A 24451-nucleotide genomic window follows, 5' to 3' on the forward strand; every position below is an offset into this window, starting at 1 on the left:
CCATTGCCAGAATCTCGAAGCTTTGGAAAACAAACATCTTGCTTCGCCTCGCTCTTTGACTCTTCGCAAAGCCGGCCGGGAGGCACGCAAACGTGCCACAAGGCACCCTGGGAGTCACGCAAACGTGGGCGCCATCTTGGATTGGTGAAATCTTCGGTTTCCACTTCACAATATACGCGTTACTCTGTAAACGCGTTATAAACACCGCTGGTCATCGCTATTCTTCCGTTGTACCCTGAACTCTTTTATTATCACATTTATGTGTACAAACTTTGCCAAGTTCTCTTTCAACGATTTAAAGGTACTGTTTTCTTAATTCTTTCTCCTGACACACTCACTGGAAACTCCTGTTGTGTATTCTACCGCTGACACACACACATTTTGGACAAGCTGTTGTGTGTCCTGCTACTTGCTCTTGTGTGTCCTACCACTGTGACACACACACATATTAGACAACCTGACATTAGTCAACCTGTTGTGTGTCCTGCTACTGTGACACACACACATTGTAATTTGATACACTTACTTGGAACTGACTTTGTGTGTTCTACTGTGACACACACACATAGTAGACATCTCTTTTCTTATTTTCATTTTGTGCTCTATTTGTTTTTATTTAACAACAATATGCAAAATGTCACTGCTCCCCCTTTCTTTTTGTCCTCACCTGGGGATCCTCCTATTAGATGGAAAAAATGGCGTAAAGTGTTTGAAAGGTATGCAAGGGTGTGTGGTTCTAGCTTGAGTGCTGAAAGGAAGACAGCTCTACTTTTACACTGTTTGGGGGCAGAAGGACAAGAGGTATTCGATCATTTGCCTGACATTGATGACGGTAGTTTAAATGAATATGAAATTTGTATTGCAAAACTGGATGAGCATTATCTTCCTAGAGTCAGTACAATTTTAGAAAGATATCATTTTGGTCGAAGAACACAAACGGAAGAAGAAACGATTGAGAACTATATTACAGCTTTAAGGAAACTTGCTTCCTCATGTAAGTTTGGGGCAAGTCTTGATGAGCATATTAGAGATCAGTTCATGCTTGGGTGTTATATTGAAAAGGTGAGAGAAGAATTGTGGCAAAAGGATGAACCTTCTTTAGAGGAAGTTCTTACTATTGCTAAGAGGATAGAACATTCTATTAAATGTGTAGAAGTCATCAAAAAGAATGGTGACAACAAAACTACGAAAGAAACTGTGAATGTTGTGAAATCTACTGCTAGAACAGGTGAAAATCAGCAAAAAGACTCTAGAAATGAAAATGTTTCGAACAAAATTCCTTATAAAAAAAAGGAGAACAGTTTGGATTTCTCCCAAGTAAAATGTTACAGATGTGGTAAAATGGGGCATTTTGCCACAGATAGACAATGTCCAGGTTGGAAAGCTTATTGTAGTAAGTGCAAAAAGAAAGGACACTTCACCTCATGTTGTAAAGGGGGAAACTATAGAGGTAGAGTGAATGAAATATTTTATGATTTTGAAAATGAAGATAATCTAGATGAACACCTAGATTGTGGGCACATTTATATTCAAACTGTAAGTGCTGAGGAAGCAAAGAATTCCCCTTGTGATGAAATTTTGGTAGAAGGTTTTCCCACCAAAGTTTTGTTCGATTCTGGGGCAAAAATTACTATTGTAGCAAAAGATTTTTTTTTGAGTAAGTTGGGACATAAACTTGAGCTCTCACGCCCCGATATAAGACCATTTGGTTATGCTGGTCAACCCATTAAACTACTTGGGGTTTTTGAAGGTATGATTAATTATAAGAATAGGTTGGCCAAGGCAAAAATTTATGTTTCTCAAAAAGGAGATAGCATAATAAGCTGGTTTGCTCTCAAAGATTTGGGTGTTATGCTTGATCCGAACTCGACACCCCCTATTCTTCTAAAACAGCCCTTTCCCTGCACACCTCAAATTGTTTCATTAGTTTCTCATGATTTCACTAGTGAACTTAAAGCCAAATTTCCTAAAGTTTTTTCGGAAAATTTAGGATGTCTTAATGACTATTGTCATCGTATCATCTTAAAGAAGGATGCTGTACCTGTCTGCTGCAAAGTGCGAAATGTACCTGTAGCAGTCAGAGAACAAGTTAAAGATGAACTTGATAAGCTGGTCAAGGGAGGCATTATAGAAACAGTAGAGGGAACGGAGTGGGTTGCCCCGATTGTCGCAGCCAAGAAATCGGACAACTCTCTCCGTCTCTGTGTTGATTTAAGAGAACTCAACAAGTGTGTGGTTACCGATCATTATCCTCTACCCAAGATTGCGGACATGCTTATGCTACTTAAAGGTGCTAAAATTTTCAGCACCATTGATCTAAGGTCCGCGTACCATCAGATTAGGTTGGAAGAGGATTCGAAAGACTTAACCTCTTTTGTGACACCTTATGGCACTTTTAGGTTCGTTAGACTACCATTTGGTTTAGTGTCAGCCGCATCGGTTTTTCAGAGGGCATTAGAGAAGGTCTTAAAAGGTTTACATGGTGTTAGAGTCTATCAGGACGATATTCTTGTGTTTGGCATAGATAATTCTCAACATGATTTTAGGCTATTTGCTGTTCTAGGAAGGTTGTGTGATGCAGGTTTGACTGTCAAGATTGAGAAGTGTAAATTTAGAAAAACATCCATTGATTATCTAGGTCACACTATTACAGAAGGAGGAATTTTGCCTAAGGAAAATCTGATCTCTACCATTTCTAAGATGTCTCCCCCACAGAGCAAGGAAGAGTTGATGAGTTTTTTGGGACTTGCTGAATATTATAGCAAGTTTGTGAAAGACTTTGCCTCTTTGTGTGCCAATATGAGATATTTGTTGAAGAAGGGTGTAGACTTCATTTGGGGAGAGAAATGTCAGCGCGAGTTTGAGGTCGTCAAGGAGAGGCTAGCTTCTGCTCCGAAATTGAGCAGTTTTGATCCTTCTGAGAAATCTATTTTGATTATTGATGCAAGCCTGAAAGGTTTAGGTGCGGTGCTTTTACAGAAATTTGAGGGCATTGAGAGGGTCATTCTTTTCTTGTCGAGGAGTTTAAAGGGAGCTGAAACTCAATACTCAGTGATTGAGCGTGAAGCTCTTGCTGTTTACTGGTCAGTCAAGAAGCTTAAAAACTTATTGTGGGGAACCAATTTTGAGGTCAGGACTGATCACAGGCCGCTTTGTGAAATTTTAAAGAAAAAAGGTATAGATGCGGTGTCTGGTAGGATCACAAAATGGGTTGTTGGCTTACAAGATTATGATTTTAGTGTAAAGTACCTACCTGGAGTAGAAAACAAAGTGGCAGATGCCTTGTCTCGCCTTGTTCCCAGTTCTGAGGTTGAGGATGAGGAAGATTGTGATGTTGATGATGAGATGGTTTGTGTTGTAGAAGAGGCTGTCATTGATAAAGAGAGGTGGTTGAAGATGGTTCAGGAAGATTCGACTCTTGTAGAGGTACTTAAACTCCTAATGACAGGATGGAAGATTAAACCTAAATGTAATGAAGGTCTTGAGAAATTTTGGCATGTCAAAGATCAGCTTTCTGAACAAGATGGCTTACTTTTTAGAGGAACTAGATTGGTTCCACCCCTAGCTCTTCGGGATGAGCTTATGTCTTTAGCACATATTGGCCATTTAGGAATCTCTAAAACTAAGGAGATTTTAAGGAGCTCATATTGGTGGCCAAATATGGATTTGGAAGTAGAGCGCAAAGTTAGGGATTGCATTGACTGTGCCCTTAGTGAGAAGGTAGCAAAACCTAAAGTCCAACCCATGGTGATGGTCACACCTGTTAAAGTGGGAGATTGGGTACTTATTAAGAATCCCTGCAAAAACAATAAGGCTCTTTCTGCTACCTTTAAGAAGCCTATTCGTGTCATCAAAGTTTTCAAGAACGCCATCAAAACTGCTGATCATCGCGTTTGGAATTTGAACAGGGTGGTGGTGGTTAGCAATGATCTTGTGGAAGCTTCTTGCAGTCGTCATTCTCAAACTCCTAGAGTTGAGTCTTCCTCACTTCTTCGCAAGTCTGCAAGGGTTTCTCATTCTCCTAAATATTTAAAAGACTACGTCACTGTGTGATTAATGTTTTAGCAATGTGTTGTTTTCTCTTACAATTTTCTTGTTGTTGTTAGAAGGGAGATGTGTGGCATCCTGTTCCTGTGTGTCTATGCCTCATGACATAGCTGCGCTGATGTCATGAGACACTGGATTCTCAGATGGAATGTTATCCTTTGACCACTAAGCAGTTACTATCCTACTTGATTGCTGGCTGGATGTTCACCTGTGGATGGGATCTATTCTTCAAATAAACCTCTACTTTTTACCTTCAATTTGTGGATCATTATTTTACATTTGGCGACGCAGGATGGGAAGAAGAAGATAAGATCTCAACACCTATCTCATTTTTTTTTTTTTTTTAAAAAGAGGATTTGTTCCTCTAGAAATTCCTGGATACTTGGAATAACCTGAGATTTTAAGGAGCTCATATTGGTGGCCAAATATGGATTTGGAAGTAGAGCGCAAAGTTAGGGATTGCATTGACTGTGCCCTTAGTGAGAAGGTAGCAAAACCTAAAGTCCAACCCATGGTGATTAGAGACAGACCGGATGCGCCCTGGAAAGAAGTGGGTTTGGACATTTTGGGGCCTATTACATCAGCTGGTTGTGAGTGGTATGTTCTTGTTCTTGTTGATTTCTTTTCTAGATGGCCAGAAATTGCCATAACTCGTGGTATCGAGACTAGGCATGTGGTGGATTTTTTAACCAAACTTTTTGCTAGAGAGGGCATCCCTAACGCCATCCTCACAGATAATGGTCCCCAATTAGTCTCTAAGGAGATGGAAAATTTTCTGTTAGAGCAAGGAGTTAAACACAAAAGGTCTTCCCTTTACCACCCAGAAACCAACGGTATGGTTGAGAGATTTAACCGTGTACTTAAAGAGACTATAATGTTTTAGCATTGTGTTGTTTTCTCTTATAATTTTCTTGTTGTTGTTAGAAGGGAGATGTGTGGCATCCTGGTCCTGTGTGTCTGTGCCTCATGACATAGCTGCGCTGATGTCATGAGACACTGGATTCTCAGATGGAATGTTATCCTTTGACCACTAAGCAGTTACTATCCTACTTGATTGCTGGCTGGATGTTCACCTGTGGATGGGATCTATTCTTCAAATAAACCTCTACTTTTTACCTTCAATTTGTGGATCATTATTTTACAGCATCACCTCCCCTGACAATAAGGAACCAACGCATCACCTCCCCTGGCAGTAAGGAACCAACGCTTCACCCCCCTTGTGAGTAAGGAACCAACATATCGCTTTGCATTTACAGTGCCTCACCTCCTCTGCACCTATTTTGGTGTTTGATTATGATGCATCACAGGTAGTTTGTGATAAAAGTGACGCATCCATAGTTTCCTATGGACTGAACTATTTTGAGCCTTTAAAAAGTGATATCTTGATTTGTGTATGTTGGATTTATTCATTTTGGTTTTGTTTTATTCGGATAAATATTTTTTTTTTCTAAACTGGCCTGGTGTCTTTTTGTGGTATTGTCACTGTGTTACTGTGAAAGGATGTACAAATGCTTTACACGTTTTCTCTGAGATAAGCCTGACTGCTCATGCCAAGCAACCAAAGGGGTGAGCAGGGTTTATCTTGGGTGTGTGACTTCCTTACCCTGACTAGAATAAGGGTCCCTACTTGGACAGGGTACAAGCCACTGCCAACTACAGACCCCCATTTCTAACAATGTTTAAAATTCTCAATTCAGACAATCTGGTTACTTGAATATCTATGTATGAAATCAACATGTGCAGCTACACTGGCGCCAAGAAATACTTAATCTGCTGTCCTCCCCACCGCGGCAGAATAGCATCAGCGGAAACAGCATTTTTCTGCACTATAATCAAAATATTGAGGAATTCCCCCTTTCTGTTTCCAGGTGGAAAATATCAGCCATATCTATTCTTAGGCAAACAAACCATGGATCATGGCGAGTTTATGTGTAATGAAGATGACATCACAGCCTACCCCCAAGGATCACTTGCTCCCAGAAGTAGCAATCAGTTAATCCACGGCTTGAACATAAAGTTGTATCCTTGCCCTCCTCTAAAAGGAAGGGTCAACTCTTTGGTATAAAGCACTCCCTTGCAGTGACGTCAGGTTCTGGGCCGCAGTCTTCACCACGCTGCGCGAGCATTGCCCCCCTGAAGAGGAGCTGGCCTGGGCCAGGGGGAGAGGTGGGCACGCAGTGCCAATGCCCACCTTCACAACCAGGTAGGGGGGACTAGGTTGGCCAGCTCCTCTCCCAGCCGTCCCACAAACCTGTCACACAGGACAAAGCGATATTAATTAATAGGACTATGTTCCTACATAGGATCAGCAGAAAGGTTCGCAAAAGCACATCCAGGGACACCGGGGCCCTGTAAGGAGGAGCTTCGTGCCCAGGTGAGTCTGGAGCTCACAGTATGCAGTGGCATTAACAGATGCATGCCTCTGCTCTTCTTACTGGGCTGGCACACGACCCACCGCTGCCCTCAGATGCCCTTGTATCTCTGTGCTGTTGCCGCTGCTCTCGCCTCTGCTCTGCCAGCCCCTGCCAACCTCTTGTCTCCTCGCAGATGTTGCACTAAGCTGGCTGCACACTTTCCCTCCTGATGTGCAAGCATTCTGCAGCGTAACCCTCCTCCCCCTGCCAGTCTCTGCACGCACACACTGCCAGCTGCTTACCGCTGACTCCCGCGCAGCTGCAGGAGTGGGTTGTATGGTATTGGTGACTGCTGTCTTCTAAGCGCTCTGTCTCATTAGTCATCACTAGGCGCTATGTCTAGATACAAGCAAGCTAGTCCCTGTTTTGTCGTGTTAACCATTACATGTCCATACCTGCCAACTCACATGATGCAGCCGTGTGACACACGATTTCGGCTCCCATTATACGTCACCCGGTGAGGAGCCGTTATCACACTGTGGCAGGGAAAACAAGCTCAAAATCACTCTAAATAGTGTCTTTCCAGCTTGTTTTCTGAGGTTTTTAACGTCCGATGTCCATTAAGGAGTGTGAAAACACCCCAGGACACCGGCACCAGACCCAGCAAGTTTTATTTTTAGGGGGGGGGGGGGGGGGGGTTTGGGTGCGGTGTGGTGTTAAAAGGTCCCTCCTAGGTGCTTCTCAGCGGAAGGCCACACCCCTTCCTCACACAGTGAGATTGTTCTTCAAGTTGGCAGTTATGCATGTCTTCCAGGGAGACCAGTAGTTCTACACACCCTATTTGAACACACCGATATCTCTTTCAATGCACCAGCACCCTGGAGAGGGCGCCCTTCGAGACCTTGGAATTCACAAACTAAAACAGTAGTGTAACCTGGCCCAGGCGTAGGGGTCTTACTATAGACTACTATAGAGCAGGCTCCTACACTGGGCCCTTACAGTGCAGCAGTTGTACGGGTGTAGGCAAGGATAGACTGGCCTATAGGGCAATTTGGCAGTGCCTGAAGGTCTGCATAGGCTGACTTTTTGGGATACTGTTTTATGCTCTCGTGGGCCGGTTTGTCTTTTGGGTTGCTCTGATAATATAACAAGCACTGCCCCACACAAATGCATGCAGTCTCCCATAACTTGCAAAACACCTATGCAGCGTGTCTTTTACATGTTCAAAGGAACATGGGCCACTTTTTAGCTCCCTGATGCGCTAATAGGGGCCCCTTTTAATTTGTTGCACAGGTTTATGTCTGTCCCAGCCCGACCAGGGACATGTGCATGCTGCCAGTACAGTCCGGAGCAACAGGGCCAGGGTACCAGAAAGCATTTGAGGAACACTCAGCTCCTAGCCATATGTTTACAGAAAGAATGAGCTGCTATGGCCATTTGGAGTTTGTCATGCCACTTCATCTACAGTCGTGAAGCGACAGGACCACTTAGTAATTGCTGGGCTCTAGAGGTGGATGAGTTTCTAGAAGCTCGAGTCAGCCTCGAGCCTGCAGCCTGGCTCTGGCTCAGCTTGAGGTCCTGTTCGAACTTCGAGCCCATAATGAGCTGAGCTTTCATGTGGCTCCTGCCTACCACCCTTACATAATCCTCATGCACAAAGAGGCAAAATAAAGCATTAACGTTTGAAATACAAATGACTGATTTACAAAAAGTGAAAATGGAAAACTTCCATTAATTGCGGCTCCCCATTTACCTACATCGGGTGATCTTCAGCCTATATATATATTTTCACCAATCCTCCTTTTTCTTCACTATTGCTTATGAAAGCACCTTCAAATACAAGGGTTCAGAATACCAACTGTACAAAACCCAATTGTGTTTAATTTAATCGATTATGATGTTGCTCTTTCTATGAGAATCTAGTCCTCATATAGTGTTCGAGTGACAACAGTCTTCCCATATAGTTTGATTAATGGCACTGTTGCCAGGGTGGCGTAGGGTTAGAAATTATTCTAAGTTCATCTTTGAAAACTATCACTTTTAGTAAATACTTTCAAGTGCAGTGCTAAATGTGCAGTATTATAATGCTTTCACATGTTAAAAAATTCCCTTTATTTTAATTTTGAAGAGACTTAATCATACTTTATTTGATGTTTTTTGTATGTTTTGTATGGCAAACAGTTTCAGGTCTCGGCTCATGCTTGCCCTCTAACAAGAAAAGCCAGACCATTGGATGAGCTCTGGATCGGCTTGCCCTGGAATTTGTTGGCTCATCCTAGTAGTTTTTCAGCTTGCCTTCACCCTGGTAGCTTGTTGGGTTGCCCACCTCTACTGACATCATGGATCCATATTTGTTCGGGGGAGCTCTAGTCAGGAACAACCTGCCTGAGAGAAACATATTTAGACTGACCCTCTTGACTGCCTCTGACCATACTAAGGCGATTTGCCCTTGGTTTCAATTTGCATACATAACAACCATTGGCAAAGTCAAAATATCACACCTTTTGGCCCAGAGAACCATCTAGGCCCAGGTAAGCTGCTACAATAGGTCTTTTGCAAGCAGAAAGCTGTACTGTCTGCTGGGCTCTACCTAAAAATGACTACTGGAGTTAGAATCCACAATAAGGTATCTCTCCTTTGTTTACACTGGTATCTTGCCTACTCATAACAATGCTGTTGCTGGTTAGAGCATGTTAAGAAACTTGTTAAGTCTGCAGCACACAAGTGCATTTAGGATATTTATGATTAGCACGTTAGTGGTTATTGGACCAGTGAAAATTCTCTCTTTTTATATATACAGGAATATTCCTGGCAGGATATAGGTACTGATACCAGTGAGTGGGGACCATTCACCCAGCATTGGTTTTTGATGGCCTATAGCATGCAAATTGTATGATCGTCCAGCAGATTTAACAATGACACAGAGTTTGGGCAGATGAAAAGCAGGTTCTTTCATTTACTATACTAACTGGTGACCTCTTTGTCCTCCGGTACTCAACCTGTTGATAGAATCTTTAGACGTCTCCTGAAAGGGTTCATGCCTTGCATCCCCTACATGCACCAAATTATTGAGGACATGCTGAAATAATTGTGTGCCAGCATCCCACTCACATCAGAGGCCAATGTACTGCTCAAGTGTCAAGAGCAGCTGGTCACATAGTTTACCCATTGGTGTAGGATCTATCTAGGGACATCAAGAGCCAGGTCTCCTGCAAACAACAGAACCTCTCATTTTATTCAAATATTGCTTCTGGATGGTTGACATCTACTTTCCACTTCCTGTTGTTAGTGCTTGTTAGATCTGGCATCTTTTGACCTCTTGTAAAGGACTGTCTACTGAACTTCGTTTTTGCTGGTTTTAGGACTCTGTAATGAACAAAACAATTGCCAGTACTGTGCACTATTTTGAATCAAGGTGAAAGAAGAAGCTCCTAATCACTACTTCCAGAAAAGACCACTCTTTCAGTCAAAGTTACTGGTAGAAAAATTAGAACTCTTTTTATTATATTTTTTGTAAATGTAGTTTGTTTTTTATGTATATTTTTTCAAAGGAAATTTTTTTTGCATATAAGTGTGCAAACATATATTTACAACATCAAACATTCATCCTATATAGAAAATGGAGGAGTACAGTTGAAGATTTTTGACAAAACTAGACTACCAATTACCACCACACCCCAGAAATGTCATTTATATGTTCACTGTTTTGTGTACACGTGTCTTGTGTCTATCTGTGTCTTTAGTGTCTCCACAATCCATCAATCCCCCCTGTTTCAAAAAACTGTACTCCTCCATTTTCTATATAGGATGAATGTTTGATGTTGTAAATATATGTTTGCACACTTATATGCAAAACAATTTTTCCTTTGAAAAAAATATACCTAAAAAACAAACTAAATTTACAAAAAATATAATAAAAAGAGTTCTAATTTTTCTACCAGTAACTTTGACTGAAAGAGTGGTCTTTTCTGGAAGTAGCGATTAGGAGCTTCTTCTTTCACCTTGATTCAAAATAGTGCACAGTACTGGCAATTGTTTTGTTCATTACATTGTGGCGCAGCCTTACTGTGCTCATCGCCAAACCCGTTAAGTTTCGAGGTTTTAGGACTCTGGGCACGTCCCACTGCTGACCACTACTAAAGTGCATGTGCTCTGTGCATGAAATGTAATGGCATTTGGTTTCTCCATGATTGGCATATTTATTTTACTAATAAATCCCTAGCACAGTACACAACATGTTCCCAGGGCCTGTAAATGAAATGCTACTAGTGGGCCTGCATCACTGACTGTACCACCCACATGAGGAGCCCTTCAAACATGTCTCAGACCTGCAACTACAGAGCCTGTGTGTGCTGTTTCAAACTGCTATCTCGACCTGGCAAATTCACCTACTTGTCAACTCAACCTTTCTCTTTTATTACATGTAATGCACGTCTAAGTTAGGCCCCATGGGCAGGGTGCAGTGTATTTAAAAGGTAGGACATATTTTTAAGTTTTACTTGTCCTGGTAGTGAAAAAAGCCTAGATTTGTTTTTCACTATAGCAAGGCCTATCTCTCCCATAGGCTAGAATTATAGCTGTCTTGTAATACTTTGCAAGTGTAACTTCCAATTGGGACAAGATAGCAAATTGGAGTTCCGTGTCTCGGGACTCAGATTTTAAAAACACATCTTTTAGTGAAGTTAGTTTATAAATTGCAGGTCTGAAAATGCCACTTTTAGAAAGTCTGTATTTTCTTTCTTAAATATTCTGTGCCTCTGCCTGTCCCTAGGATACACATCTGGATTGGATAACAGTTGAGCTTTGTGAATTCACTCAATGCAGTCATACACAAAGGGAACTGTGGTGTGACCTGAATATCAAGATGGTGCCATCACCAGGCTGATGAGCCTTCCTGAGCTAGAGTGGTGGGAAGAGTTGACACTAAACCTGTATAGGGCTGTGCCTGCTCCCTCACAAATTTTTATTTATTTATTTATTTTATTTTTAAGATTTATAGAGTGCTCAAATATCCAAAGGTGTCTCGATACTGTGGAAACGACATCTGCTGGCGAGCGAAGAGCTGCATACTCCCTGTAGTGTGTCTGGGGCCAGTGCCCGCCAGGAAGGACAGGGTGTTGTGGACTGCAGAGACCTTTCTCTGAAGTCCCCCTACTTCAAAGGTTAAAATGGGTTTAAGTATTGGACCTCTGACACCATATACTCAAAACACTTCTGGACTGAGGACATTCTGCCAGGAAGAAGGGCTGCTGTGCTACCAGGAGGGACTGCCACTTTGCTGCTTGCTTTGCTGTGTTCGCCTGCTGCCTGATGTTTGTTGCCTGGGAGTGATAGGTCTGAACTGTAACTCTCTGCATCTTGCTTTCTAAGGTTCTGCAGGAGCTTGACTCAGCTTGCCTCCTGTTAGTGACATCTCAGGGATATCAAAGACTTCACCTGTAGCTTGCTACCAATACCCGGTCTCCTCTGCTGTGAGCCCTGCCCTGCCAAGGGGTGCCAAATCCAGTCCTGGGCCCTTGGAGGCAAACTTGTTGCTGCAACCAAGAGACCGACGCATCAAATCTAAAGTGTCAGTTCGGAACCATCGCATTGTTGCGAAACCGATGCATTGGCACTTAGTGGCTTTTCGACCGACCAATTCCCTTTAGCCCAGTGGTTTGACTTTGATGACGTAGAATCGACACATCACGCTGTTGACATCAACGCATCATCAATGCTGCGTCACCTTCAGGAACTGAGGCCTCGCACCTGACCTACCACCTCCTCTGCGTAGCGCATGGTCCCGGAATGGCAAAGCTTCAGCAACCCTGCACTGCCTTAAAGAACCGATGCATCACCTGCATCCATAACGCCTCAACTCCTCTGCACCAAGCATCTTTTTCGATTTCCAATGCGTCCAAGGCTCAGTAATGGGGTCTGCGTGATTCCTGTATCCAGCCCGAGCTCCATCGCTGTTGGACTTTTCATTTTGTCTCTTTCAAGCACGACCAGTTAGCCCCAGTTGGAGCTATATACTTCTAAGCACTGCATTTTGATTTAATATATGAAAAAATCATATCTTGATTTGAGTATGTTGGCTTTTTGTCATTTTTGTCTTGTTTTACTCTGATACATATCTGTTATTTTTCTACACTGGTGTGGAGTATTTTTGTGGCGTTTCACTGTGTTACTGTGTGTGTGCACAAAAACTTTACATATTACCTCTTTAGTTTAGCCTGACTGCTCTGTGCCAAGCTACCACAGGCTGAGCATAGGTAAACGTTTAGTGTGTACTACACTTACCCTGACTAGAGTGTGGGTGCATACCCCTGCTAACTAGAGACCCTATTTCTAGAACTGCTGTAAAATATCTCTCTCCTAAAACACATTTTTTCCACATATCATGTTGAAGATTAAAGTAAAAATTTGCTTAATACACTCTTTTAGGACTTCTGTGAAGAACTGAAGAATGAACACAAAATAATTAGCTAGGTCATATCCACCCACCTTCCTCCACTTCCATCCCAGTGACTTGTTGATGCCCTTCTTGCAGGAAAACACGTACAACTTCACTGTTCATGCTTGTGGAGAGCCCTGTTTGGGAGCCACTGTCTGCCTGCTCTATCCCCCCATTCTGCAGCAGCCATCTACTAGCTGCTGCAAGTACTCTTGTGAAGTGCCACACCTCTCATTTTTTGCTATCATAAACCTCTTCTTCTCCTAATAAATTGCTTGCCCTACAACCTGTCTTATGGATCTCTTAACCATTTGATTAAATGCGAGTCCGTCTGTCTCATCCACAATCTTTAGCCTTTCCTCTCATATCCACAAAAATGGCCCCTCCTTACATCTACACTAAAATTCACTGATCAGAACCATCACACCCAATCCAATATGCCCCAGCAGCAGTGGCAATAACCAAGAGTGGTCCCTGACAGTGCGGGTCTAAACCTCGCCAAAAACAAATACAACTATGGGGCGCGCTGTGTCTAGAGACACCTGCACCCCAGTGCAGAAGAAAGACAAGCAGGTCCATGCAGCCTCTCTGGTGAAGAGGGCTAACCCTAAGGTCACCACCGTTCCTAGGGCTTTGGGTGCCTATCAGGCAGACAGTTTAAGGAACATTTTTGGGGTCCTTCACCACATTAAAGAAGCCTGATCCTGTGGGTGATGGAGAATGGAAGCATAGCAGGAGGTTAAACTAGAGAAAGCAAACGAGGGTGGCAAAAATTGAAAAGAAGTAGAAGAACTGAAGGGTTAAGGAAAAGAGGTAAAAACACTGAAACTGATTGGAAGGGAGAAAGTCGGTCCACAAGAAAAGGGGAATGGAGGCAGAAGAGTAGATGGAGAGCTAGAAAGCTAGAAAGAAAGCAAAACAGCCAGTGGAAAAAGAAAAGGAGACGCAGATGGTGGGGATGAGTATGGAGACAGACATCAGTGGAAGGAAGGTAGCATGCAGAGCAATGCTTGGCGGTGGAGTGATGGTGGCTTAGAATAAAGGCAGGCGGTGAAATGGAGAAAGACTTGTTCGCAAGTGAGGTTAGGAGAAAGGAATTAGGGACGACCTGAAGCAAGCCGGTTGTGTGGATGGGTATAAACAATAAGTGAACAGGAGTGAAGGAGTGAAGCAGTTAATGTATTTGGAGTGTGAGATGGAAACACAGGAGGTGTGGAGTGAAGTAACTTGCAGAGTGCTGGCAAAGGGAGGCAACAGCTGAAGGCCTAGCACAAACTGTGTATTTTCCTAGATAATGTTCACCTCTGATTACAAACTGGTAATTTCTGTTTGGGTGTACAGTCCTTTTCTTGATCTAAATCATATTATGGGTTGGGTGGAAACGGTGTCCCCCTGATTGGCTACAGAGAAAATGGGCTGCACACTAGTTAGACAAATAGTGCTAAACAATATTCAGAGGACTGCTACTTGAAATCAAGTGCAAATTGCACACCCACTTATTATGGCATACTGCTTAACAGTAACTGACCAGTGGACAATTTCCATATGTGTTAGCATGCCCCTTGCAATCAGGGCCCCTGTGGTCCCTCTGTGAATGGGATGGGGTAATACATGGGTTTAGAGCCACTTTTCAGTTTCGTATATGGCTTGCATATTGGCCACCTTCCCAAACACCCACATCTCAGATCTAGCCACGTGGGACAAGTTCAGAGCAGGTTTTTGGCTTGAGGATCTTGATTTTCCAGGCACGGTGAACCTATGCAAACGTCCTCCAAATGACATTCATGGCATGTTTACATTTTCTAACAGAAGGATCATAGTGACATTTGTCCTGATGACCAACCTGAAAAGTTGACGGTCCGGATGTACTTGAGCAGCTCGACGCCATCCACTGGATCCATTCGGGAGCAGAGCCCAACTTTCCCCGGACACAACTGCTTGTGCATGTTATGCAGGGCGTGTGCCATTGCATAGACAGCATCGATGACAAACTGCACCTTTCCCTCCTGCTCATATGTGGAGTCTTGTCCAATGCGCTCGCGGTCTGAGAAAAGAGACACAATGAGAAAGAGGATAAATTCCTCATGATCGCTGCATCAAGACAAATGAACACAACTGTCTTCTGGATCTTACTATCAAAGATGACTATGCTTAGCTCATCTTCACCATTCCTCTGGATCACCTTATTCAGTGCTACTGCAGTAATCCACAAAGCTACCACATGTACAAACATCCAGGACAATGAAGTTCTGCAGCTCAGTTACATACATCACTCCTACACCATTTTTCACAGATTGTCCACCATCAGCATTCCTGCACCTTTCCTTACTGATTCTCACATTGAGCACTCCTGCGTCATGTTACATAGCTCCATACAGCTCTATACAGCTTCTCTACTCTAAATTGCCTCTTCCCTTTCATTCAGCAATTCCTTACCATTGTGAGAGATTGTTATATATTTTTATTTTTGTGCATCAGTAACAATGAGCAGATGCATTTATTCACTTAGGCTTACATGTATACGCTGATGTATTGTTATCGCTTTCAGAACAAAATGCCTCTGATATTTAGGAAAGTTTTTTTATGTAGGTTGGTTAGATCGCATTTTAGTGCAAACACCATCTTGTCCAGGATGGAAGTCATCTCGGTCACTCATCTTGTTTTTCCTCCTGCCCACCTTCTCTCCTCCCAAACTCTGCAGCACGCACTCGAGCTAAAATGTAATGGTTTCTTTCCCCTGTTATTTTTATTCTGCTCTCAAATATTTTTCCCTTATTCTGCCATGATTTTTAACAACCACAAGGTCTTTCCTCCAGTTCACTGTGCCCCATTCATTCACATAAAAAAGTTATTGTCTAGTTATGTTCTAGCATCTCCAGGCGACATTAGCTTAGAGGGGCTGAATACCTATTCATGTGAGCCCAGATGTACAAAGCCATTTAGCATTTCTTAACGAGCCAAATTGCTATTTTCCCCTGTTAAGAAATTCTAAACAGCCTTTTCAGATGTTCAAAGGGCCAAAACCAGTCAAGATTTGCGAGTTCTGTACAGTACAAATTGCATGCGACCGCGATTTAGGAATCGCAAATAGCGATTACCTATTTGTGATTCCTAAAGTACATATACAAAGCATTTTCTAAATGTGAAATGGGCATTTAGGAATTGCAATTACTATTGACTTCAACTTGATGGTAAACATGTGCAAAATACATTTTTATTACATTTGCTCAGACAGTGGTCTCTGTAATTCCATATGCATTAAAAAGGTATGAAAGCCCACGATTTTAAGGACTAGCATGTCTGAATGCAACTAAAGATGCTGTCAATTTTCTATTGATTTTGCTGGCCACTTAGGGCTCAGCATAATTTCTGATTTTTGCATACTCTGTATAACTCTGCATTTGAGAGCCTTCATGGCATTGATTTGTATTACTTTAATTTGAATTATATAATAAAACCCATCTCTACTTTGATCTAGAATGCAATTATTGAGTGGGCCTCACCATTTACTTAATGATTTGTATTTCTGATTTTAATACCTGAGGAGGTGCCTTAAAGCGGGGACACGTTGCCTCATGACATTTAACACAGTCTCCCATCCAGTGAAATGTCGTAGGTCTGTTTATGGTACATTTTGGGGTTTCTAGATTTTGTGTACCATTTTGCTCTCACACCATTCCACACTCCATCACCAAAAAAAGTCCTACAGAACCATTTATTTCCTGACGTTCTCTCAATGTACATCTTTCTATATTCTCCCCGAATATAGCAACAATGCGCCATGCTGATTACCTGTACCACTGGCAAAGTTAGTGGCTGCAGAGTCAGCATTTGGAGTGGGCGTAACTCACGAAATTCAGTGAGCGTAATCACACGGAATTACCCAAGAATTCTGTGAGATTTTCCCCCAACTTGCACCCTCATGTCCAAAATGGATGTGAGGATATATTTTTCCTTAAGAAATAGCTCTAAATGCAGTAGAACATGAATAGCGAACATGAACGAGCGCTCACACTCGCTCTCGCCAAATGTGCTCTTGCAGTAAGATTCCCCCCTCCCCCAGTATTCCTCATAATTACTCGAACAGAAGTAATCCTGTAATTAGCAGTAATTCCACATCAAAGAGTAACTACAGTTTACCAAAATGACTCAGATTATGCCGGTGTAATTGAAATTGCGCCCAGGCCTAGGTAGCAGCACACACTGGTCCGCTGAGCTGAGTCGCAGCTAGTAGTGCTGCCATTTTGTCTTATATAATTTGTTGCATTGGGAATGAATCGATGCTCTCAGCAGAACATCAATTACATAACTAGGCAGGAAGGGTAGTTCAGCTACCCTTCTATCACTATGGTAAGGGACTCAGGTCCACAGCTCTACAAAAAAAATACTATGGGTAAAGGATTCAGGTTAGCATGCATACAACCCTTCAAATGAATAAAATATTGCCCTTTAAAAAATGATAATGATTTTTGTTATAGCCGTCAGGGCAGGCTGGCATTCAACACGAGCCCAATTCACACAATTATATCCCTGGAATTCAGTAGAAATATATATATATATATATATATATATTCATTAGGAACAAAGAAGCCCTTGCGAGGGGTAATACTCCACAGAGGACTTAGAATACTATGTCAGACCTAGAATCCCTCTACTGCAGCACTCAATAGAATCCTCAAATTAGGGACACAAGCAATAGGGGGTGGGGAGACGGAGTTAGGGGAAGTATAGGCTCAAAAGAAGCAGTACGCGATGCACAGGTCGAACACTCTAAAATGGTACAAATTACTTGCTGAACACAGTGTGATTAAGAAAAAGAAAAATGTACAGCACAGACACTCTCACCAAACACAAAATGAGTCATAGCAGACTGGAAGTACAGTCGCAGCTGGACTGGCCTATACCTACAGGGCAATAAGGCAATGCCTGAAGGGCGGATCTGACAGGTCAGAGTGTGGGCCATTTTTGGGCTGCTTGTGGGCCAGTTATATTTTGCTGCTGGGTCGTTGTTCCTATTGATTTTCCTTTTACGACCACAAACATTGCCTGTAGCAAGCACACATGTCTGCAGTCAACTACACATTGCAAAACACCTGTAGAGCACGTCTTTACAAGTTTAAAACAGCCAGATTTAAGTGTGGACCACTTGGTAGCTATCTGATTTGCTTAAGGTGCCAATTTTATTTTGGTGCCCAGGCCTATTTTCTGCTCCAGTCTGACCCTGCCTACAGACCGGCTGACACACATCAAAACAAAAGCCAGTGGGGCAAGAATCTGCCAGCAGCATGACCTGTAAGAGGCTTCACTTCAATTCATGTAATATTCATGAAGCATTTGTACACTGCATGGAGAAGCTTGACTGTGAAGCTGCTAATAAAAAATCAAGAAGTAGAAAAAAAGATAAGAGGAGAATATAACCAACCCTGAACTCAAGAGAACAATAACGTTTTCAGGATCCAAAAGAAAGGCGATTCTGCATACTGCAAATTTGCAGAGTGCCACAATCCTGCATCAAAGGGCATAAGTATCTCATGGAGAGACCCCCAGCGAGGTTCAGCTTGAACCATGGAGCGTTCAGAAGAAGCACTATAGCGCCTGGAAGACCTGCCTTTAAGGCCAGTACATCATTTCTAGGCCCAAGAGACATTTTCTTCTATAGGTTCAATTTACAAACATTTACAGGGGCGAAAAGTAAACCGTTGGTACTAAAACGGAGGAAAACGTGCCAGAAACAGCAGAGAAACCAATAAGCTACGTCTATATATGACACAAAAAGAAGTGCCGTAGGGCCTTAATTAGAGTGTGGTGGAACAGGATACACATGTCCTATCCGTTGCATTACAAGTGCATTACAGCCTACTGCACTTGTAAAGTGGTTGACAGTAGATCTGCTCCATTTTGATGGAGTACCCCATCATCAAACTGTAAATGAGACCCCCAGGTTCTGATTATGTATGGATCGGAATTACAAGTTGGGTGTTATTTAATGCACCCACTTGTCACCGGGTGAGTTAAATACCTCACCCTGTGTTAAATTTCAGTAGATCAAACCTGCCGGAATCTAGTAAAAGAAAAGAATACATTAGTTAGGCCTGGGTGGAATTTCAATTATGTTGGAGTAATAAGAGTAATTTCATTCAATCCATGTTACGCTTTGACTCAGAATTCCAGATAACGCAATTTCAGCATCTTGCAAAATTAAGAGTGATTTTGAAGAAAAAAAAACTCCAATTAGAGTACAGTGAGGGTTAGTGGCTACTGTTTATGGTCTGTTAGAATTAGCACTATTTTCTCAGTGCAAAATGCATCCTCGCATCCTTTCTGGACACAAGGGTAATTTTTGTGCTAAAAAATAGCACTAAATGCTAGGAATACGTTGGGGGAAATCCTACCCAGTGGGTACATTTAGCGAGCAGTTGCTCCTGCTCACTAGTCATGTTCTTTTGCATTTAGTGCTATTTCTTAGCACAATATGCATCATGGTGTCCATATGGATGTGAGGGGGAATTGTTACACTAATTAAAAAGCGCTATATGCTGAATATCTCTTCTTGTATAATTCTGTGTAATCTCGCCGAATTTTGGGGTAATTCCATATGATTACACTACATTGAATTAAAATACACTAAATTACCATATATTGTGGATTTTTATGCAGTAAGCACCAATGTTGTTCGGCATAAAGTTGTGAAAGGTGTTATCTACTGCATTTGCTAAATAATGAAAAATTATTCATTATCAAAGAGGTCTGGAGGAGATATAAAGAAGAGGGCAATTAGGCATGTGATAGAGAAGTGAGGGTTGTAGCCTGACGGAGAGAGAAAAATTAGGTATTATAATTGAAGAGGAGCACATACATAGTGTAAATTAGGACAAGAGAGGTAGAAAATATAGACGAGAAAGAGAGATATGGTGGGAGATGGAAAAGGAGAAATAAATAAGAAAGACCAGAAGAATACAAAGGTAAGAAAGGACTAGTGAAGAAAGAAAAAATAGCAAACTACAGGAAAAACTGGAAAAATAGAGAGAAGGCGGTAGGAAGTGAGAGCGAGAGATGAGATTTTGAGGTGAAAAGGCAAGGGAGACTGGTCTGTGGAGAGAGAAATGGAAGGCAACAATAGAGAAGGTAGAAAGAATGAGAAAATATGGACGAGATTAAAAATGACGAGGACAGAGAGAAAATAAAGGAAGAGATAGACCAAGAGGATATGGGGTAGAAGAAGAAGAGAGAACAAAGGGGATGAGGGTCACGATAGTAAAAGGAAAGAGAGGAAGGATATGAAGACGAATCAGTGAGAGCAACAAGAAATACAGTGGAAATGGGTATGGATGTGAGAAAGTGAAAGGGAGGAAAGAGTTGAGGAGAGGGGATGATGAATATATGGCAGGGAGAGCAAAGAAAGACAGAGTAAGAAACTTTAGAATCCATAAACAGAGGGGCAATTATCATTAGTACAGAAAGTGCAGTAGTGGGGTGCCTTTGTCTGTAAAGTGCCCACTATCCAAATTGGTGCACTCTCATATTACCATCCGAGGAACAAGGTGGGGGGAATGTTCCTTGCTTTTATTGGTTGCCAATGACACTCGTTCTATGACACTGAGGTCTACATTTCTCTTCACCTTTATAGGTTTTCAGAGAAGGAATAGCCACATTATATATATACCTTCCCATAGTCCTTTTTTTTCACTTGTCGTTGCGAAAGCGCAGAGATTGGAAGGCATATTCTGAGCATCTCTTCCCACAGGGTAGAAGGTACCACCTTGCCACCTGTATATTTACAAGATACATCGAGTTTCTTGCATGATTTGACAGTCCATGAACGGCCAACAAAATCCAGGTTCTTTGTCGACTTGGATGTATAAGTCAGTGTTGTTGCCTTACATATTGTATTGTTTACAGAAGGAATGTGAATTAATGGAAAAATAAAAACTGAAAAACCACACTAGAGGAACCAAATCATGGAAAATCAATTTTAAGGAAAGAAAAATTTACTGAATATTAAAGGAAACTTTTTAAAAGAAAGATCATTTTAAGGAAAAATCTAAAATTGCATGAAACATTGGTGGAGTTTAGGGCTAGTGAGGGGGTTATGGATTCAAGAAAGGGTGATGTTCAGCACGGATGAGGGATGTTTAGGGTCAGGAATGGGTGGAGTTGTTGGGTGGTGAGAGTTTTTTAGGTATCAGGAATGGATTGAGTTTAAGGGTGGTGATGGGTTTTGTAGAGTTTAAGAAAGGGTGGAGTGCAGAGGTTTTTGGGGGTTCACAGATCTGCAGAATTTAGTGCTCAGTAGGGTTTTCAAGGTTCGGTGATGAGTAGAGTTTAGAGATTATCAATGTTTTTTGGGATTTCGAAATGAGTGGAGTGTAGGGGTGGTGGGAGGTGTCAGGGTTCAGGGGTGGGTGGAGTTTATGGGCAAATAGAGTTTTAGGGTCCAGCAATGGATGGAGAGTGGGGATGGTGAGGGGTTTTAAGGGTACAGGATGGTTTTCATTTAGATGTAGGAAGAGCTTTTAGGGGTCAGAGATAGGTGGAGTTTAGGTGTTGAAAGATGTTTTTTAAGGTTCAGAAAATTGTGACATTTTGGGGAAGGGAAGGACTTTAGGGTTCAGGGATGGGTAGATGTTTAAGGATAAAAAGACTTTTGTAGTTCAGGAATAGGTGGAGTTTAGAGGTCAGAAATAGGTGTAGTTTAGATGTGGTGAGGGGCTTATAGGGGACAGGCATGGATGGTGTTTAGGTGTAGTGAGTGGGTCTGAGAAGGATGGTGTTTAAAAGAATCCAAAGTAATTGTATGCCAATGTAAAAGATATCAATTCGAAATATTTTCCCATGAAGTAAAGCACTGAAATAATTTCGCCTGACAAAAATGTTTCACAATTTGAGACTGTAACTATTTTATTAACACATTAAAAATAAGCATGGAAAGGCCAATTTTGAAAAAAGACATTCTATGAATTGTTTTTGTGAAATTGTAAATGTCATTGATCCCTAAAATTTCCATTAAACAATTTAGGTGAAATGGTTCCTTAGTAATGGTATTCTATGAAGTAATTTTTCTATGAATCACATACAACACTTGTTCTAAAAAACATGCCAGTGGATAAAAGTTAAATGTCACCCATGGATTACGTTGTATATTTATATTGCCAACATGTATGTCTTTAAAAATTAGATTTAGGCCTTCCTTTGCAGATTGATTGGCAGCACCCTAAAACACTTAAACAGCACATGTCAAAATTAACCACACTTATTACTTGCCATAATACTACCAATAGTACAACCAGCATAAACACAATTCCCAATAATTCCACATAACCAGCATTCCAGTTACCACCCCCACACTCCCTCCTTGTCATAGGGGCAGGAAATCTGAATAATAATGAACGTACTGAATATTGTGCCTCTTTCTTTCCATGTGACACACACAGCAGTGTCTGGACTGTGCAACGAGGTCAGGCCTGCGGAGCACTCTGACCCTCTTGCAAGGAGCAGTAGTGGATTGTATCTGACATGGTGGGTAGACATGGTTTGCATGTAAAGAGAACATAGCATAAGTCTGTTTATGCAGTTCTTTCTCTGTGTTAGGTAAATGTATGGCTGTCTCCCCCAGACATTTCCCACTTACGGACAACAGACCAATGAACTTCGGTTAATCAATGGTGAATATATGTACAAAGTGCAAGTACAAAATGTGTTCACTATAAAACCAATCTTAAATTGGACAGGCTGTACAAAAACAAAATCATTACACATGAATTTAATAATTTAGTTAATCAAGCTTTCAAAATACATTAACAAATATTCTTGTTTATGTTATTCTGAGTGCCCATTCCTTCTCAATATGAGCAATTCCATTATTAACGTACACGTTACGCCCAAAAAAGGATAGCTTCAACAAGTACTTCGCTTGAGTTGTAAGGCTTCGGCCCACACCACCAACTCCCCACGCAGAAGACAAACAGTGCTTGAGTGGCGCTCAGCCCAAGTTCTCGCCCCGCATTGGAGCGCGAGTTTTTCGCGTTAAAAATTCTGATGCACGCAGCAAAGATCCTTTCTCAATGCCTTGCACACATGGTTACATCTGTATTGCAGTGCTGATAACGACAGATGTTTTTTTCTTTCTTTTCGTTTGCAGCAAGAGAGAGAATCCAATGTGAAATCCACCTTAAACAGGACCCACTCCCAGTTACTGCTCACTGAAAAAAAAGTGCAGAAAGGTGTGTCAAGTATCATTTCGATCCACGAATCACTGCAAGATTACTGGCTGACTCGTCCCATTACACACAGTCCACGAGACGATGGGCAGCCAATAACAGGACAATGGTGAATGATTTTCCACCAGCCAATAAGATTGCTTTAACTACAGCAGCTGTTTCAAAAATTATTTTTCACTTCTTTAAGCTGAATAATAATGAAACCCCGGAGCATGTTATCAAGACGGCGTTACAATTATCACTGGTTTAGCAGCAGACAACTGCTGCTAAAGCGGCGATAATGGGCTTGATAATATGCCCTGGAGAATTCCAATAGAAGCCCATGTTCACACCATAACATTGATTTCTATGAAATTCTCAAGGGCCTATTATCAAGCCCATTATCTCCGCTTTAGGAGCAGTTTTCTGCCGCTAAACCGGCGATAATTTTAACGCCGTTCTTGATAATATGCCCCCTCATCTGTAGTGGATAATTTGTTATGCTTTGACCTAAACGAAATGGTCACTGTTCCCACTCATCAAGCTGGTCACATGCCTGATGGTATTTATAGAAATTTTCGGGATTTAGTCATACACAATAGACTTCAGGTTATTAGGTCTGATCATAAGGCAGTTCAGGTTGAGTTTTGCTTTAAGCCAATATAAACAGCTATAAAATCAAGAAAATAAATGTAAGTTGAACAGGCCGTGAAATAAAATAAATGTACAAGATTTAATTAAAAAACTTGAGACTGCGCAACCGTTGTTAGTAGGCAACCCAGATCAAGCTGCTACGCGTTATTCCAAATGGATTCATGAGGCAACTATGACACTTGCCCCAGAGAATAAAGTTATTAGTCTTAGAAAAAGTCCTTCTGCTCCTTGGTTCTCTGAGCAATTACGTCTTAAAAAGAAAATGTGCCATTTGCAGACAAGGAAATGGAGAAAACACTATGCCCCGGAGGAAAAAGAGAGATACAAAAAAACAACTTCAGGAATATACAAATGTAATTATTTCTAGAAAACTAATTTCTATACCAATAAAATTAGCTCAGCGGTCAACGTGCCATGCGAGCTGTTTAAGACAGTGTCTAATCTATCAGATCTGGTTAGCCCGCCTTCTAAGCCTCCATCACAGCTTTTTGTGAGAATTTAGCTTGTTTTTTTAAAAACAAAGTTGAGGCGGTTTATTAAGAACTTATTTTAAATAAGAGTTCAAATAGCCAGCTGCAAGTCACCACACAACAGGTTCTATGCCAACAGTTCTTAGACTGTTTTCCACCTATCTTGCCAGAACATATGTAGGAGCTCCTTAAATTAACTAAATCTGGCGCTCCCACTGATCCTTGCCCTCCTCAGTTGATACACAAAATAGTGGACCAGATGGTGCATCCATTTTTCTTAATGCTCAATAATAT

General features: G+C 41.7%; 1 protein-coding gene across 1 annotated transcript in view; it reads right to left on the reverse strand.

Moving 5' to 3' along the window:
• GRM4 (glutamate metabotropic receptor 4) overlaps window positions 1-24451 on the reverse strand; it is a 1245640-nt gene that overhangs the window by 251150 nt on the left and 970039 nt on the right. Inside the window, exon 7 of the mRNA XM_086923193.1 lies at window positions 14681-14881. Within this exon, the coding sequence (XP_086779319.1) occupies window positions 14681-14881 (201 nt within the window). The remainder of the gene's footprint in view (window positions 1-14680; window positions 14882-24451) is intronic.

The sequence above is a fragment of the Lissotriton vulgaris genome, chromosome 5 (genome assembly GCF_964263255.1).
Source record: "Lissotriton vulgaris chromosome 5, aLisVul1.2, whole genome shotgun sequence".
Classification (NCBI taxonomy): Eukaryota; Metazoa; Chordata; class Amphibia; order Caudata; family Salamandridae; genus Lissotriton; species Lissotriton vulgaris.